Source organism: Sinocyclocheilus grahami, unplaced genomic scaffold (genome assembly GCF_001515645.1).
Source record: "Sinocyclocheilus grahami isolate Dianchi unplaced genomic scaffold, SAMN03320097.WGS_v1.1 scaffold181.1, whole genome shotgun sequence".
NCBI lineage: Eukaryota > Metazoa > Chordata > Actinopteri > Cypriniformes > Cyprinidae > Sinocyclocheilus > Sinocyclocheilus grahami.
Window position 1 is genome coordinate 115332 of NW_015505360.1, and position 17595 is coordinate 132926.

General features: G+C 36.1%; 1 protein-coding gene across 1 annotated transcript in view; it reads left to right on the top strand.

Annotated features, from left to right (window-relative positions):
• The first annotated feature begins 313 nt into the window (after nucleotides 1–313).
• The window catches only part of c3a.5 (complement C3a, tandem duplicate 5), a 22896-nt gene continuing 5614 nt past the window's right edge, over nucleotides 314–17595 (top strand). Inside the window, exons 1-28 of the mRNA XM_016284193.1 lie at nucleotides 314–396; nucleotides 500–695; nucleotides 777–945; nucleotides 1312–1385; nucleotides 1703–1791; nucleotides 1884–1966; nucleotides 2059–2146; nucleotides 2328–2430; nucleotides 4055–4175; nucleotides 4350–4465; nucleotides 4581–4727; nucleotides 4817–5020; nucleotides 6769–6960; nucleotides 7049–7201; nucleotides 7272–7401; nucleotides 7488–7559; nucleotides 8154–8348; nucleotides 9524–9638; nucleotides 9920–10011; nucleotides 10087–10226; nucleotides 11031–11240; nucleotides 11370–11433; nucleotides 11531–11617; nucleotides 12566–12769; nucleotides 14319–14394; nucleotides 14492–14651; nucleotides 16094–16183; nucleotides 16267–16423. Of these exons, the coding sequence (XP_016139679.1) occupies nucleotides 314–396; nucleotides 500–695; nucleotides 777–945; nucleotides 1312–1385; nucleotides 1703–1791; nucleotides 1884–1966; nucleotides 2059–2146; nucleotides 2328–2430; nucleotides 4055–4175; nucleotides 4350–4465; nucleotides 4581–4727; nucleotides 4817–5020; nucleotides 6769–6960; nucleotides 7049–7201; nucleotides 7272–7401; nucleotides 7488–7559; nucleotides 8154–8348; nucleotides 9524–9638; nucleotides 9920–10011; nucleotides 10087–10226; nucleotides 11031–11240; nucleotides 11370–11433; nucleotides 11531–11617; nucleotides 12566–12769; nucleotides 14319–14394; nucleotides 14492–14651; nucleotides 16094–16183; nucleotides 16267–16423 (3610 nt within the window). The remainder of the gene's footprint in view (nucleotides 397–499; nucleotides 696–776; nucleotides 946–1311; nucleotides 1386–1702; nucleotides 1792–1883; nucleotides 1967–2058; nucleotides 2147–2327; nucleotides 2431–4054; nucleotides 4176–4349; nucleotides 4466–4580; nucleotides 4728–4816; nucleotides 5021–6768; nucleotides 6961–7048; nucleotides 7202–7271; nucleotides 7402–7487; nucleotides 7560–8153; nucleotides 8349–9523; nucleotides 9639–9919; nucleotides 10012–10086; nucleotides 10227–11030; nucleotides 11241–11369; nucleotides 11434–11530; nucleotides 11618–12565; nucleotides 12770–14318; nucleotides 14395–14491; nucleotides 14652–16093; nucleotides 16184–16266; nucleotides 16424–17595) is intronic.

Here is a 17595-nt window from a genome sequence, read left to right on the forward strand (position 1 = left end):
GAAGCTCCCGTTGTCTTGCACTGGTGGGTTTGTTTTGCCATGTCACCATTAGTTGAAGACTAGACTAGACAAAGTGTGTTGTGAAACTGGGTGGAGGACACACAGTTGTCTGAACTAATGCTTTTCAATTAAATGGTGTTGCACAACATAAATATGCACCAATAGCCACTCTTCTGCTTGATCATACTCCACTTTCTCCATCCAAGTTACTCAACAGTTAGTTCTGAGACGATGATGTCTTGAAACGGGGAGGGACATAGATGAATGATAAAAGTCGAAACAGTGCTCCGCTTCTAGTTACTAATGCAGCCAGATGACGAATACGATGCATGTGGACGTAGTGACGCTGACTGCCGTCCTTCTTTGCTTCCCTTTGCTCACAATATGTGCCCCACTGTAAGTACATTCATTTTTTAAACCTCCAAAAAGGAGGTTTCTGAAATTCATGAAAATGCTCCTTCTACTAGACAAATGTAAATCTTAAGTATTGATTTGTCAGGTATGTTCTGTCGGCTCCTAATATGCTGAGGGTGGGTTCCTCAGAGAACCTGTTTGTGGAGGCTCAGGATTACACTGGAGGAGACCTGAACGTGAGGATCATAGTAAAGAATCATCCGAAGAAGAACCTGGAGATACTGTCAAAATCAGTGACACTGACTGCAGCCAACAATTTCCAGATCCTTAACGATATAAAGGTGAGAGTTCAGTAATTACAGTGCAGTGATGTCTCATTTATTTTATTAACCGTTATAACTGGCTGGTTATCTGTTCTACAGATCCCTGATGATCAGAAATTCTTCTCTGATGATCCTCTGGAGAAGCAGTATGTGTATCTACAAGCTCAGTTTCCATCCGTCACTCTGGAGAAAGTGGTGATGCTCTCATTCCAGACTGGATATATATTTGTCCAAACAGACAAGCCCATCTACACACCTGCTAGCACAGGTACGATTTAGGTTTGTTTTAGGCATGGGTCACACTGCTTTTCAATAGGCTTATACAATTAAAGTCTTTAAAATGGTTTTAAAAAATCGTGTTGTTGCATTCAGTGCTGTAATACTGGATATTCTAACGATACATTTTTACTATAATTTATAATAATTTCTGTAACAATAAAAACTAGAGAGAATCACACACATATTAACAGAGAAAACGTGATATATTTCTCAGCTGTGTAAAAATGATTTTTAAAGAAGACATTTGCTGTCACCATGCAGTCGCATCACGACAATAGGATACATGCATAAAGTTTTACATAAAATAAAGCTGTAGTACACATAGTAATATTTGATGTAACAATTTTTTTCCCAGTTAATTACAGGATCTTCTCCTTAACTCCTGATCAACACCCATTTGATGGAATCTCCATCTCGGTCGATATTATGGTATGGAAATAAATGCTGTATATTCAAGCATAGATTAAATTAGTGATGCACTGAAAGGAATTTTTACTGAAGCTGCAATTAAAGGCACCAGAGAAGCACTAATTAAACATCACCATTTCGGTCAAAGATTTCGGCCCTCCATAACTGTTTCAGACCAAACTGAAGATTAATTTTTTTGCCAAATATTTTCAGTTGGTAAAATTTTGGTGCATCACTATGTTAAATAACTAAACCATCTTGTATGCTGTAACAAGCACCGAAATTATCCCATCACTGGTGAAAAAAAACAAAAAACTGAATTTTTACTGTTTAACAAGAATCCTCAAGGCATCACACTGAATAGAGATCAATTCCAGCCAAGGCAAGGCATCAGGACCGAAAACTTTGCATTACCTGAACTTACCAGGTTTGTTTATTGCTGAAGTGCAACATTCAGTCATAATGCAGGTGTTCTCTGTGAGTAAGACGCTTGTGTTTTCTGCACATTCTGTTTTGAAGCGCTGGGATTTGGAAGTTGATCGCAAAGTACACGAACACACCACAAAAGAACTTCACCACTGAATTTGAAGTTATGGAATATGGTATGTTTACTGCCTCCTCTGGAGAACAAATTATGTTGGTAAAGTTGTAGGAAATATTGAAGAATGGCTGAAATTTGTTGTGTTTTTTGTAGTGCTGCCGAGCTTTGAAGTGACCTTAAATCCACGCAAATCATTCTTCTATGTGAATGAGCAATCTCTGACAGTAGACATATCAGCTAAGTACGAGAACTTTAATTGATCTGTTTGACTGTGCACACTTCTCCAATTTAGTACTCTTAAGTAGTCAAGTTTTTATTGCATATTTCATATGTACTTTATATTTCTGTGACCACACCGGTTATTTAAAGATTTATCACAAGGAATGTTCTCAAATGTTTGATAAGTATATTTGTTTCTTTAGGTACCTGTTTGGTAATAAGGTGAGAGGCACTGCATTTGTGGTGTTTGGTGTGATAGACAATGAGAAGAAGATCAGCATTGCTTCTTCACTGCAAAGGGTTCAGGTGAGTTCAGACAGAGCTGTGCTTTATAACTTTATTAATTATAATATGCACAACTTCATTTGGAGACAAAAAAAGGCATTTCTTGCATGTTTGTGGTTCAACATAACTGCTGTTTCATTGTGAATTGTATGCCTTTTTTTTAAATTAAGCAACAGACATAAGATGTGCAATTTATATCGCAATCCTAATGTAAGTGCAATAGGGGGGTCTGTGACCAGTGTTTTACAGTACTACAGAAAAATACTAAAACACTATTTTTTTTAAATTATTAAAAACATTTAATAAAATAAAAACAATGTATACAAATATTTATTTATTAATTTAATTTATTTATTAATTCATTTAAAAAAACAAAACTAAAATTAACATTTTATAAATCAGTAAAAATGTCTAATGTAATTGTATTGGGGGTTTATTACCACAATTTTACAGTTCTAGTGTAAAATACTACAATTATAAGTAATTTTATAAAAATTTAACTTTATAAAATAGTAAAAAAAAAAAAAATGGTTTAAAGGGTTCATATGATGTTGCTAAAAAGTTATTATTACAAAAAATTATTTTGTGTACTTGGGGTAATGAAATGTGTTTATGCGGTTTTAGGTTCAATAAACATTATTTTCCACATACTGTACATTATTGTTTCTCCTCTATGCCCCACCTTTTTGAAACGCGTCGATTTTTTCAAAGCTCATTGGTCAAGCGAGGTGTGCTCTGATTGGCCAGCTATCCAGTGGGTTGTGATTGGCCGAATACCTCAAGCGTGTGACGGAAATGTTACGCCCCTTACCATATTGTGATGCCGTGTCCCGGAGCGACTAGACAAAAACATTAAAATCCATTATAAACGAGGCATTTTTGCATCCAGTGGGGACATAATTATGGATTATAATGACTTATACTATCTTTTAACCCGTTGCGTTGCGTATTGCACAGCGTTAACATAAAACCATGTCTGCATTTGTGATCGGAGAAATGACAAACAACAAGTGCTACTCTACACTGCTCAAAACTCACATTTGAATCATCAGTGGCAAATTATTTAAATATGAAAACGTACTTGCAATCCGTGAGTCAGAACAGCCGGCATTGTAGTCTACTCTCCCAGGATCAGGAAACAGTCCTCCATAAAATGTGCTGCACACATCTGAATATTTGGGTTGAAGTGTTCTGGAACAGTGTTGTAAATACAACTTAACCACTGATTTCTAGTCGTGTCCTCTTTTGGAAGACCAAACTAAGTATTTTCACTTTCGCAACGAAACACACTGCGTCTTCACAAAATGGCGGCGATAATAAAGTTATGCCTTCTTCCTTTGTGTGAACATTTGGGCGGTGTTATGCAAATCTTCCCTCACAGTGATGTAGATATGTGGGAGTGTGTTATAACGAGCCGTTTTAGGGGGGCGTGGATGAGTCTTAACTTTTATAAAGAATATCTTTTTGGGTTTGAGACTTTAGTCTTTGCAACTTTAGTGATCTTATCTATTCACGAACAGCTTGTAACACTCCAAAGAGAAAGGAAAACTTGAAATCGCATCATATGACCCCTTTAAAATATAATTTTATAAAATAGCAAAAACTACTGTACAGGGAGTTGATGTTGCCATTTGTCTCTCTGTAGATAATTGACGGAGAAGGAGAGGCAGCGCTGACAAGACAAATGATCACGGCGAACTTCCCAGACCTCCAGCAGCTAGTTGGGAATTCCCTCTACATTTCAGCCAGTGTTTTAACAGAAACTGGTAAGAGCCAGACCGAACTGAGACTGTGTGGCGGGTTGAGATTTGGATTTTAGCTTGAGAGTTGCTTGAAGGTTTTTATATTTTACCAGCTCAAAAGGAGACGTATGTGATTTTGTCTAGAGTTGATTTCACCTCAGAAAACGCCTGATGACTGTGTTTGTGTGCGTTTTTCAGGCAGTGAAATGGTAGAAGCGCATAAGAAAGGCATTCAGATTGTGACGTCACCGTACACCATTCTCTTCAAAAAAACACCACACTTCTTCAAACCTGGGATGCCTTTTGATGTCTCGGTATGAAAAAAAATCACTAAACATTTAAGAATGAGATCATACTCACCTCTACTGAGTTATGATTCACTGTAATATTGTTTATATACAATTAAATTCTTTATAATTTCTTATTAAGGTCTATGTAACAAATCCTGACCAAACACCTGCTAAAAATGTGGAAGTGGAGGTCAATCCTGGAGGGGTCAGAGGTCAAACAAGAGCCAATGGCATCGCGAAAGTTACTGTCAACACTCCGGGAGGATCTTCCACACTGGAGATCACTGTAAGACCTGAGCTTAAATGAAACATCTCAAAGTCTTTATCACTTTTTGAAATTTTGCAAACCAAAAAAATCAATATGTTTATGTCCAGGCAAAGACCAAAGATCCACAAATAAGAGATGAACAGCAGGCACTGAGGAAGATGACGGCTCAGGCCTACATTCCCAAAGGCGGCTCCAAAAACTACCTGCACATCGGCATTGATGCTGCAGAGCTTCAGATTGGTGATCAAATGAAAGTCAATCTGAATCTAGGAAACAGCCCTGGAGGGAAAAAACAGGATATCACCTATATGGTGAGGAACACATGACACAGTTATCGCTCATGCGCTACTTTGTGCGTCCTAGTTGTTTGATACAAATGGTGCTTTTTTACCTCTATTTAGGGATGAATTACTGTACAAATTGTAGTCATATTTCTGCAAGCACTATGAAATTTTTTTTGAAAGCCTACACCAGTGCTGGAGTGTGACTGCCTAAGCATATCTATCTCACCACTTACAAATTGGGAACTTGACCATTGACTATGAACCATTTTGCCAGACTGTTGGGCAACCTGAGAAATCAAACATGCTCTCCTGTCTGTCTCTAATAGTGTTAAAATTGCATCATTTTAGCACAGCATTTTTTGTCTTTTTTGTGGAATATAAATATTTTATGTTAAAATAGTTTATCAGAGTTTTATTGATTTATATCAATTAAAAGCTATTTTAATCAGGGGCCAAGCATTGAAGGTCCGTAGACATCTATTGCAATCGTTAATCTTCTTCTTCTTTAATTTTTCTATGGCAGCCCATCTTCAGCATTCAATTGCAAGCCATGGCATCCTTTTCTGCCATTTTGAATCTTCAGAAAACCCTTCTTTTTGTGGAGTCCTCCTAGACCCTTTGTCCAATTTTAACAAAAATATATCCACATCATCATCAGACCATGCCAACAACAGATGTTGTTGATTAGTCAAACCATTCTCAAATAACACGCAAACAAATTTAACAGAGCGAAAATGGATGTAAAACTGTATCTCTGCAAAGCTTTAGTGTATTCAGACCAAACTTGGTGTGTGTTATAATGACCATGACCAGGGGTTACCTGCACAGTTTTGGCATAGCGCCACCTAATGGCCAGAAGATATGTAAAATGTTTATATTTGCTTACAACTTAACGGTTTGGCCAAAAATCACAAGACTGGTTTCTTTAGAATCAGGGTAACATACCAAGTCGAACTATGCCCAATTTTCCCAGGCTGGCCATTTTGGGCATCTGCCACTTTGACGTTTCGGGGCAAATCTATAATGCAATTTGAAAACATGCAAATAACTTTTGATTAGTTTTGCCTATTGTCATGGAACTGGAAGATCATCCTTGGATCATCCCAATGACATTGATAATATCAATTAAGCCATTATGGGCCGAATTTACTGTCCGCCATTTTGATTTTCTTTGAAAACCTATGTGAAAACTAAAAATGTTCATATATTAACATCAAACTTAATTTTGTGACAATGTCACATTACACTGACCACAGCACATCAATTTGGTAACAGCGCCACATATTGGTCAAACTGATAAACCATTAAATCATATTCCTAGTGATTTGTATTCGTGATTTTTCAGCGATTTTGACTAAATCATCATGTCTTTAATTACTAATTGATGCAGTTGGTCTGATGCTCCCTGCCATGCTTATCTCCTCATTTTGCCTCTGTTGTGCTTGGCTCCTTGCTGTTTTGTAGTTTATTTTTTATATATTGAATTGTACCTAACTATGTTTACAAATGTGTAGCTGGCAGAGTCATTACAGTTAACTACAAATAAAAACAATTTAAAATAGTATGTAAAATTTAAACTAATTGCTAGTATTTCTCATTTTCATTTAGTTTACTCTGTACTTAAATAACTAAAACTGAAATAAAAATGAACAAAGACTATATACATAAGAAAAACAAATAAAATGACAAAAACACAACAAACTTTCTGAAACACAGTAAATATAAAAATATATTCAAGTAATTCATGCTGTCTGTATTTGTCATTATTCCCACAGATCTTGAGTAAAGGTCAGATTGTTAGAGTGGAAAGGTTTAAGATGACAGGACAATCTCTAGTGACTCTGTCTCTGATTGTAACTAAAGAAATGGTGCCGTCCTTCCGCTTTGTGGCTTATTACAATGTGGACTCGTCTGAGGTGGTGTCTGATTCAGTCTGGGTCGACATGAAGGACACGTGCATGGGAACAGTGAGTGAACCCAGAAACCATGAGCATGAGGAGTGCCTGTAGAAACCATCAGCATTTATGAGCATGTTCTCACTTCTTTTAATCGCAGCTCAAAGTCGAGGTGAAGGACCCGACACTATATGGCCCAGGAGATCAGCTCAGCTTGAAAATCACTGGAGACCCTGGAGCTAAAGTCGGGCTGGTCGCTGTAGATAAGGGTGTCTATGTCCTTAACGACAAGAACAGACTTACTCAGACTAAGGTAATTAACCTCACATACAATAACCTCAGTAATTTCAGACTTAAAATGACCTGGTCTCTTGTTGCTTTAGATCTGGGACGTCATAGAGAAGCATGACACCGGCTGTACAGCAGGAGGTGGGAGGGACAGTATGGGGGTTTTCACTGATGCAGGTCTGATGTTTGAGTCCAACACTGCAGGAGGCACCAACACCAGAACAGGTACTTGAACAGTTAATATAGCTGGAATTGAAGTGTCAGTGTTGTCATGCTCTGCATTCTCAAACACATCTGTCATGATCTTGTAGATATTGAGTGTCCTGTCCCACCTAAGAGAAAACGCCGAGCACAGAGTCTTCTGCAGGTCACCACTACATTGGGTAAGGAAGCTGTTTATAAAACCTGGCTAAGTGTGATTTATCAAATTGCAAAGGCTGCGATTTAATTCAGTTATATTTCAGAGTGTTCTTTTACACACGACCAGCCAATGATCCGGTGTTTTCAGTGTCTCAGCTCACATTAAACACTGCCCCATATTAACTCATCTTTGCATCTGCTCTGAGTCTGGATTGCTTGTAACGTGCACTTGGGATTGAAACATGCACCAACCATCATCCCAAACATGTAATGAGAAGCGCTTATGAACAAAAGAGAAGCTTTTAAGGGCTTTCTGCAGTTTTGCATCAAAATAAAGTTTGATGGTTTAATGTTTGAAAATGAAGAAATTAAGACATTTTTTTATTTGAGTAATAATAATAATTATTATTATCATTTTATAGCCTTTTTTTAATTTTATAGCCATAACAAAACTTGTGCCAAATAGTGCAGCCCTACATTTTTTTAAAAATCTTTTTAAATTTTTATCAAAAAAAAAAAAATCACAATTAGATTTTTCTCCCAAGTCGTGCAGCCCTTTTTTATGCTGTTCCTCTCCTTATGTCTTCATTGTTCCTACACTATCATTGTCTTCTCAGCTGGTCAGTACTCTGGTGATCTGAAGAAGTGCTGTGTGGACGGATTGCAAGATAATAATCTCGGCTACACCTGTGAACGGCGGGCTTCATTCATCATAGATGAAGATGAATGTGTTAAGGCCTTCCTGCACTGCTGCAAGGAGATGCAACGCCACGTGTCTGACTTCGCAGAGAAAGAGTTCTTTCTAGCCCGCAGTGAGATTTTAGCCTCATTTGCAAAATACATTCACACATTCAAATGCTTCGTTATTGCTTTTTCAAGCTAAATGGCATTTTCGCATTATGATAACATAGAAACAGTTGTAAAGTTTGAGAGTGCCTGTGGGTGAATTATAGCAACACTATTATGATCACAAATTCTCATTTTATTACATATCAAGAGAGAATACACGTATCATTAGTGTGATTTCAGATGAATTGCTTTAATAATATCACTTCAATTGGACTTGCATCTAATACTTTACTGTAGCTTAAATTTGAGGTAATGCTATATATATATATGTATATATATATATATATATATATATATATATACATATATATATATATATTACATAAGCACACTTAATGTGATGCTTCTTTTAGAGACTGCAGTTCTCTGCAATACAGACATACACAAGGCACACAAAAGCAGCTTGAACAGTATGAAAACTGGCGTAAAAACAGTAATATTGTGAAATAGTATTACAATTTAAAATAATTGGTTTCTATGTGAATATTTTGCAAACTGTGATTTATTCCTGTGATGAACAGCTGAATTTTCAGCAGCATAAAAGAAACATCACATTAAGTGTGTTTATGTAATATATATATATATATATATATATATATATATATATATATATATATATACATATATATATATATATTACATAAGCACACTTAATGTGATGCTTCTTTTAGAGACTGCAGTTCTCTGCAATACAGACATACACAAGGCACACAAAAGCAGCTTGAACAGTATGAAAACTGGCGTAAAAACAGTAATATTGTGAAATAGTATTACAATTTAAAATAATTGGTTTCTATGTGAATATTTTGCAAACTGTGATTTATTCCTGTGATGAACAGCTGAATTTTCAGCAGCATTACTCCAGTCTTCAGTGTCACATGATTCTTTAGAAATCATTCCAATATGCTGATTTACTGCTCAAGAAACATTTCTGATTCTGTTGAAAACAGTTGTGATGCTGAATATTTTTTGTGGAAACTGTGATACATTTTATTTTTAAGGATTCTTTGATAAATAGAAAGTTCAAAAGAACAGCAGTTATTTTTTTTTTTACATTTGATCTATGCGTCCAAAAAACAGAAACTTGCTAACTGCAAACCTTTGAATAGCAGTGGATACTAGTTGGTTTCTTGTTCAGGTGAAGAAGATGATTTTGATGAGGAACTAGGTGAAGTGATGGTACGCACACAGTTTCCTGAAAGCTGGCTTTGGGAGGAGATCGATCTTCCTCCCTGCCCACAAAACCAGTTGTGGTGAGAAAATGTGTTATATGTTAATCTACAAATAAATCAAAAACGTTTTGTGGGAACCAAGATATTGTTCTTTCAACAAGTTGAAACAAGTTTTGACACAGTTTTATCAGCTATAAATTAGTGATATGCTTTCATCATTTTTAAGGTAAATCCTCAAATGAAAACTATAGTGGCGGTGAGCAAATAAGTATCTGCAGTAATATTTGTTTGAAAATTCTTGGAGGGACTGGCTGTAGATGATGAAGAGATTTGACCATGACAGTATCTTGGTTTGTGTCTAGCACTGAAACATCTACCTTAAGAACTGGAATATTCCTTAAAGACTCCATCACAACCTGGCAGATCACAGCCATCAGCCTGTCCAAGACCCTTGGTAAAAAGACGCTCTTGTTCTTTTTTTATATATTATTATTTGCTGTTCTTTGATGCTCCCTTTGTTTCTCTGCAGGAATGTGTGTGGCCGATCCTTATGAGATCACTGTTAGGAAAGATTTTTTTATCGATCTGAAGATGCCATATTCAGCGGTGCACAATGAACAACTGGAAATAAAGGCTATTCTACACAATTACAGCAATCAGAAGTTAAAAGTATGTGCAGTTTACTGGCACGGTACATTGTACTAATCCTGTAAAACCTACAGTTTCGTATTTGATACGCAAATTTCTAAGGCCTCTAAATGATCGACATGATCAAAATGTTGCTGTTGAAGCCGTCACACACAATCTACTACATGCCTTCTGTCGTCTGATTGATAGTTTAGACTGTTTTAGTAAGTGAAAGGCCTTTTAGCATAATTGTAAAAACGTCCACCTTCAGCTTGTGCTTTACATGTTTTTTATAAAGTAAATGCAAGAATATCTTTGATATTAGTAGTATTTCAAGATGAACATTTACTGGACTGAAGCAACTCAGGTTTACTTGATAATGTAGATCATTCTTTAGAAAAATTGTAAATATGACAGTCGGGCTTTTGAGGAACGTTTGTTTGTCCATCTCTCAATAATCAATGTAATGCATTGCATTATATGTTTTCAAACTACAGAGCTTTGATCATAAAACTAAGCATTTAATTATTATTATTGGGAGATATAGAGTGACAGCTGTTATTTATATCATTTTATGTAAGCGTCTGCTATACTGTTATAAAGATCTCATTGATTTGCATTACGAGCATCAGAATTTCATCTTACTTTTTGCTCATATAAATATCAGCAGCTGCATCAATTTGCATATTTATGCTCAGTTTTGGCCTCTGAATAAAACTGAGGTGTTTTTTTACTATTTATTTCATGCTTTACAAGGTTCAACTGTACAGCAGTGGCCTGGACTGGACTGTACTGTACGGTTTCTCCACATGCTTAAGATCTTTTCTTTTTCTTGTCTTATACCAGACGGTGCAAATTAGATTTAAGACATCAGAGGGTGTTTGCAGCAGTGCCAGCAAAAAACAGAAAGGCAGGGTAACCGTTTCTGTTGGCCCCATGTCCTCCGTAGCCGTCCCTGTCATCATCATCCCCATGGAGCTGAAAGAGCAGTGGATCGAAGCTGAAGCATACAGCTCGAATCGCAATGACGCAATTAGAAAGAATCTGAAGGTGGTGGTGAGTCTGCCATGTCAACGATTAGAGGAAGGCTCTGGTGATTTCTGCAGGAACCAATCACTTTATTCACTTTATTTCGAGATTTTCAATGCGTCCACCAAGTTGCATTTGTGTCCGTCTTTCTTTCAGCCTGAAGGTGTGCTAACCGAAGTCCGGGAGAGAATTGTGGAGATCAACCCATCCGAGCATCCAGGTGCAGCTTCTTTAGAAACACTTAATATGCAGTGAAAATGTTTGCAAATGACAGCTGAAATCCTCTTTAAACACCGTATGTCCTCTTGACTGAACAGGCGGTTCGCAGGTCGTGTCTATGAGGAGCGACATCCCACGCCGGAAGGTTCCAAACACACCTGCTTCCACAGTCATCACAGTGATAGGTGAAAATCTCATTGCACTGTCCTTATATATAGGGCCCTATGAAATCCATTTTTATTTTTTCCCAAATTCCTTTTTTTATTTTTTCTGGATTCAATTTTAATGGTTGATTTTTAGTCATCAAAAAGTATGTCTAATTCATTGATATCATGATACTTTATTAAACGTTTAACCAAAGTTAAATTTTTTTTTTAAAATTCTGGATTCCATTTAATTTAATTATTGCTAACAATTAAATGTTAGTATTCAAAAAGTATGTCAAATCAACTGAATTCATAAAACTAACAATTTAATAATGTTTAAAATTCTGAGTTCAGAAATGTTGTGTTTTAAGTGTTCTGGATTTATGATTTAATACAAATGTATTATCAAAAATTGTGGTAAACAAAGGAGTAAATATTAACAATTTAATTAACCTTTTAAAATGTAATCAAACAAAAATGTAAAAAAAAAAAATAATAATAATAAAAAAAAAAAAAAATATATATATATATATATACATTTTTTTTTTTTTTTTTTGGCAAACAAAGTTCAGCACAGCAGTTAGAAAAACCATGGAAGAAATATTGTATTGTATAGTCCTTAAAAACGGTTTAATCTTTATTATTATTGTTATTATTATTGTTATTATTCTGAGAATTACATTCTGCTGTACAATAGTAATACATTTCTGTCTGTTTCTTATTTTTATTTCGAAGGGTTTGATTAATTGTACAGCACTACTTTTGATTTATTCATCCAAAATGTGCCAACTTCTCTGACATTCCACGTTATACTGTAAATTCTTGTCTTGATTCTGTAAAATGTCTTGATTCTGCAATTCCGGACACGAAAATCATAGGACCCTTGGTATATTAGTTCATAAATGGCGCAATGGCGCACACAAACCAGACTGGTGTCAATATGACTTACAAAACCCAAGCGCAGTCGTTTACCTTCCATGTTTGCAGGTGAGGAGATAACGCGCACAGTTGAGCAGGCCATCAGTGGACATTTTATGGGTCAGCTCATTGTCCAGCCCAATGGATGTGGAGAGCAGAACATGATCTATATGACTCTACCTCTCATTGCCACTCATTATCTGGACAACACAAAGCAGTGGGAGGCTGTTGGCATGGAGCGCCGTAATGAAGCCGTCAACCATATCAGAACAGGTCAGCTGACTGCCCTCAGCATCACCTTTTAATGTTTTCCCAGTGGTTAAATTGAGTGCAGAATGTCCAGGATTTTTTTTGTTGGGGGTGCTAAGGGAGGGCTTAACAGTTCAGAGGGGGTGCTAAACAACTAATTAAAATGAGTGAAAGTAATGAACGCCTATAAGCTTCAGCTATCTAAATAGCATACAAATTCAGCCACCTTGTGTTTTACAGCAGCTTCGAAAAAGGCAAAAAAAAAAATGTCTGTGGTATTAAACTTCTCATATGCCACTGTTATTAGTAATATAACTTCTAATGCCAACTGCCAAATATGACACTTACAAATGAATGCAGTTTATGAGCGCACAAAGAAAAGAGAGAAAGTATGGATTTTTTGATTTTTTAATGTTTTATTTTATGCATTTATTTATTTTTACACATATCTTTTTAGTATTTTTTTTTCTGATCATCAAGTGTCAGTCACTCTCAATGTCAAATGGCAGGAAAACATGGTAAATTCTAACCATATTTTACAATAGATAACGTGCCGACAGTTCATACAACTATTTCCACACAGTGGCATAGCGGACGGGTACGCACTGCGGGGGGGCCGCGATAACCTCCCCGTGCTGAGATGCATCGTATCATGTGTCAACGATAGCCAGAGATATTGTCAAAAGCATCAAACATTGGCAATATTAAAAGGATTTAGCATTTCCAATTAATGTAGGCCTGTTTAATTCTTATTATTATAAGGCATAAGCTATTATTATTATTATTATTAGGTTACTTTTATTATTAAATTATATGAATGTATTGCTCCGCAATAATTTAATAGCGCGTCACCACATGACGCGCTGTGAGGATAATTAAAATTTAGACTATTAGCTTACTCCTCATTGAAAATGTTTTTAAAAAGTTTTTATTTTTTTTAAACAGATCTATTAATTTATACAATTGAATTATAGCCCTATAATTAAAATTATTAACACTGCAGTCATCAATGAAAACTAAGAGCAGCTTTATTTCTTGCACCGATTTTTCAAAAACAACCTGTTTAATGCGAAATACGTTTCTTCTAATGTTTTTCAGTATACAGGCAACAAGACAAATATTAAGGGAATAATTTAAGGCAGTTATATACCGTTATCAGCATATGTTGAAGTAGGTTCGTCTCTCGTTGTCTCAGAGAATATGCGCCATTAATGCAGCACTAGAAAGTTCCGTCAGTTTTTTTACTTTCACTTTCTCTATAGTGACTTGACTGACGTTCACCGGCATAACTCTTGTGCACAGTTTGCACATTGCTTGCTTGACCCCTCCCACATAATATAAATTGTTTATAGGCCACATATTAGGCACTTTTTTAAGGTTTTTAATGTTTAGTTTTCAATGTTAATGAAAGTGACACCAAAAAACAGGAACATCATTAGGAAATCCTTTGGGGGGGCTGTGCCGGGGCTAAGCAAGTTTCTGATGGGGCTATAGCCCCGTAAAACCGTGCCTTAGCGCCGCCACTGAAAATGTCCACCACTATGTGATTAATTTGTTGTTTGTTGTTGTCAAGGCTATCAGCGGGAGTTGACCTTCCGTAAAACTGATGGGTCATACGGTGCCTGGATAAATGTGCCGAGTAGCACATGGTGAGATAATGCAGATTATTTACAGATAATGATTGTTTTTCTTGCATGTTTCTTGTATTATGCTTAAGCTGGCTTTCTCTCTTGCGTCCATTTTCAGGCTGACAGCATATGTGGCTAAAGTGTTTGCGTTGGCCAGTGATCTGATTGTCATAGAGGAGAATGTGATCTGCAGCGCCCTCACCTGGCTGGCCACAAAAAAACAGATGTCAGATGGCTCTTTTAAAGAAGATGCACCCGTGTATCACAGCGAGATGGTTGTAAGTTACAAATTCCCCTTCAAAAATCATGCACAACTTTCAGATCCGTTGCGCTCTGGCGATTCCCAGCTTTTGGTCCTGTTCCCCTCTATCTTCTCCCATTGTGTCCTACTCCTGTCAAAATAAAGGTGAAAAAGCCCATAAATATATCTTTAAAGAAAAGAAAAAAAAATCAAGTACAATCAACATGTAGGTGCCTCCAGTAATCTGAAAGTCATGGCTTTATGTGGAATACATCATGCAGGGCTCAACGCTAAGGATTTTTTCTACTGGCCCAGTTGGGACAGTGGTTCAAATGTTTACTTTTTACTAACATTTTCACTGGCCCTGCCAAAAAAAAAGAAACAGTTGTTGTTATGGTTGTTTTTGACCCATTTTATATTGTATTATAATAAATAGGCTTATATGATACCACAATTTCAAATACCAGTTAAATTTTACAATTCTCAGTTTCAACTTCAATCATTATTAAAGACAAGTGAGCAGATGGTAACAAATTAACAAATAACAAGCAATAGCACATAATAAATAAATAGAATAAAGATACAAATTAAACAATGCTTTGGGTTTTTAGGTTTGTATGTGTTCAGCTACAGAAATGAATAATCAAATGTAAAATAACATTGCATATCCTTCACTGTATAAATTAAATATAGATTAATCCTTGTTAAAGCTACAAAAGTTATTCAGCCAAGAGCAGTGAGTGATTTTATTTTATTTATTTATTTCTGGATTAACATTAAGGACACCAACAGCAGCTGGTAAACTAGGTGCGGACACTTTAAGAGACAATGCTATGGATCAAATATAATGCACATCCTTTTTTCTCAACTGTTTATGTTCACTTAAGACATAACTAACTGTTTTCGAGGATACTCGCCAAGACGGGTATTTTGTATGTATTTGTCCATTCACTGTCCATCGTCATTCATTGTCCATCACAAGAAGACGAGGAAAGAAACTCGATTTGGTGCTCGCACGTTGCCTGAGACGCGGCTTTATGTGTGCGCGCTGTGCTCACAGAACACACTGAATGGAGTTGTTATTTGTGTCTTCTTGCCCTTGAACGCTTTAAAATCAATTGAATGTTTAAATTGGCTAGGCTTAAAAACACATGCAAATCATAAACTTTCATGATGACGCAGCAGTGAAAAATCCGTCAGCTGTCCCAAACATCTTTCACGCTGACTCCAGGCCACTGGGCAGTCCTTATTGTCGAGCCCTGTTATGTTACTGTAATTGCAAAAATTAATTCACAAATGAAACTCAAATTCTTTTTGCACCAGAAAGAAGTAGTTGGATAGATAGAATATGTGAAAGTCTGCCAAACCATGGGCTGTTCCTGGCCGTGTGTAGCACTCTACATATTTTTCAGAAGCATCCCGAAATTCTTGTTACATCATTATACAACATCTTTTTATTTGAGTGTATGTCAATTCCAGGGTAATGTGCGCGGGAAAGATGCCGATGCCTCTCTAACTGCATTTGTCCTGACTGCAATGCAAGAGGGGAGCAAGATCTGTGCTAGATATGTAAGTGTGATTCCTGGAAACAGCTCTACGATACGTCATCTTCATCTCGAGCACGTCTCACTCAGTCTCTCTCTCTATACTAGAATCTGCAGAGCAGTATGAACAGAGCCATTGATTACCTGCTGCTGAGAGTTCACAGCCTGACCAGCACTTATGCTGTCGCTATGACTTCTTATGCTTTGGCCCATGCTGGAAAACTCAATAAAGACATCTTGAAGAGTTATTCCACTAAAAGCAAAGGTCAGTAACATTACAGTCTGTCAAAACTCAGCGAATGTCTAGTAGCATAAAGGTGAGATTCAATACAGTTGAGGTCACTTCTCCATGGCAACCGCTTGTGAGATAATTGTACCAGGTTTGTTATAGTTAACTAAAACTGAAATCATAAAACAAAAACATTTTTGTTACTTGAAATAAAATAAATGCTAACTGAAATAAAATATATATTTAAATATATATTTTTTTTTTCAGCTAGTTGACAATAAAAACATTTATCATTTTCATTTTGTTTAACGTGATGTACCTGAAATAGCTAAAACTGAAATAAAAATTAATAAAAACTATATAGACTATATGCAATTTTTACTCAAATTAAATTGAAAACTGAAAATATAAAAATAATAACTAATACCAACTACTAATATAAACTATAATAGGGATTTTAATATTAGTAATGATACTAAAATAACACTGTGTTGTACACTATACCTGTAAAAACAGTAAGTTTGAACTTTGTCAACTGGTATAATATTTGAATAATAGCTGAACTTCCTAGTAAGGTCTCATCCAAAATGTGAAATAGGGTGAATAAATAAATTTGTGATGATAATGAGAAAAGCTTTATCTCTCTCTCTCTCTCTCAATTCAATTCAATTCAATTCAATTCAATTCAATTCAAATGAGCTTTATTGGCATGACTGTGGAACAGCACAATGTTGCCAAAGCAATAAACAGTGAACAAGTTATACAGGCATATAAATAGTAAAAAAAAAAAAAAGTCTCTCTCTCTCTCTATTGTAAGGGTATGCTTTAAACACGTTTGATGTTTATTTCAAAATGATAACACTTTTATTACTTTTCAAATCAAAAATGAGTATTGTGATGCACAATAATATTGTCACGGAATGCCAGGAGAAAACGAGGTAAGTTCCATGTGCAGTTTATTAGAAAATAATAACAAAACAGAACAAAAACGTGCAAAAAGTAATCCTAAACCTGACCACAGAACACAAACTGGGAAGACAATACAATCCAGACGCAAATGACAGACAGAGAAGGCATGATATATATAGCTGGGTTAATGATGAACAGGTGTTACCGATTAGACCAGGATTAGTGAGCAGGGGACTATGGGAAATGGAGTTTAACACACAACGTAAAACAGAAGAGCGCCCTCAAGTGACCAGTCCAGG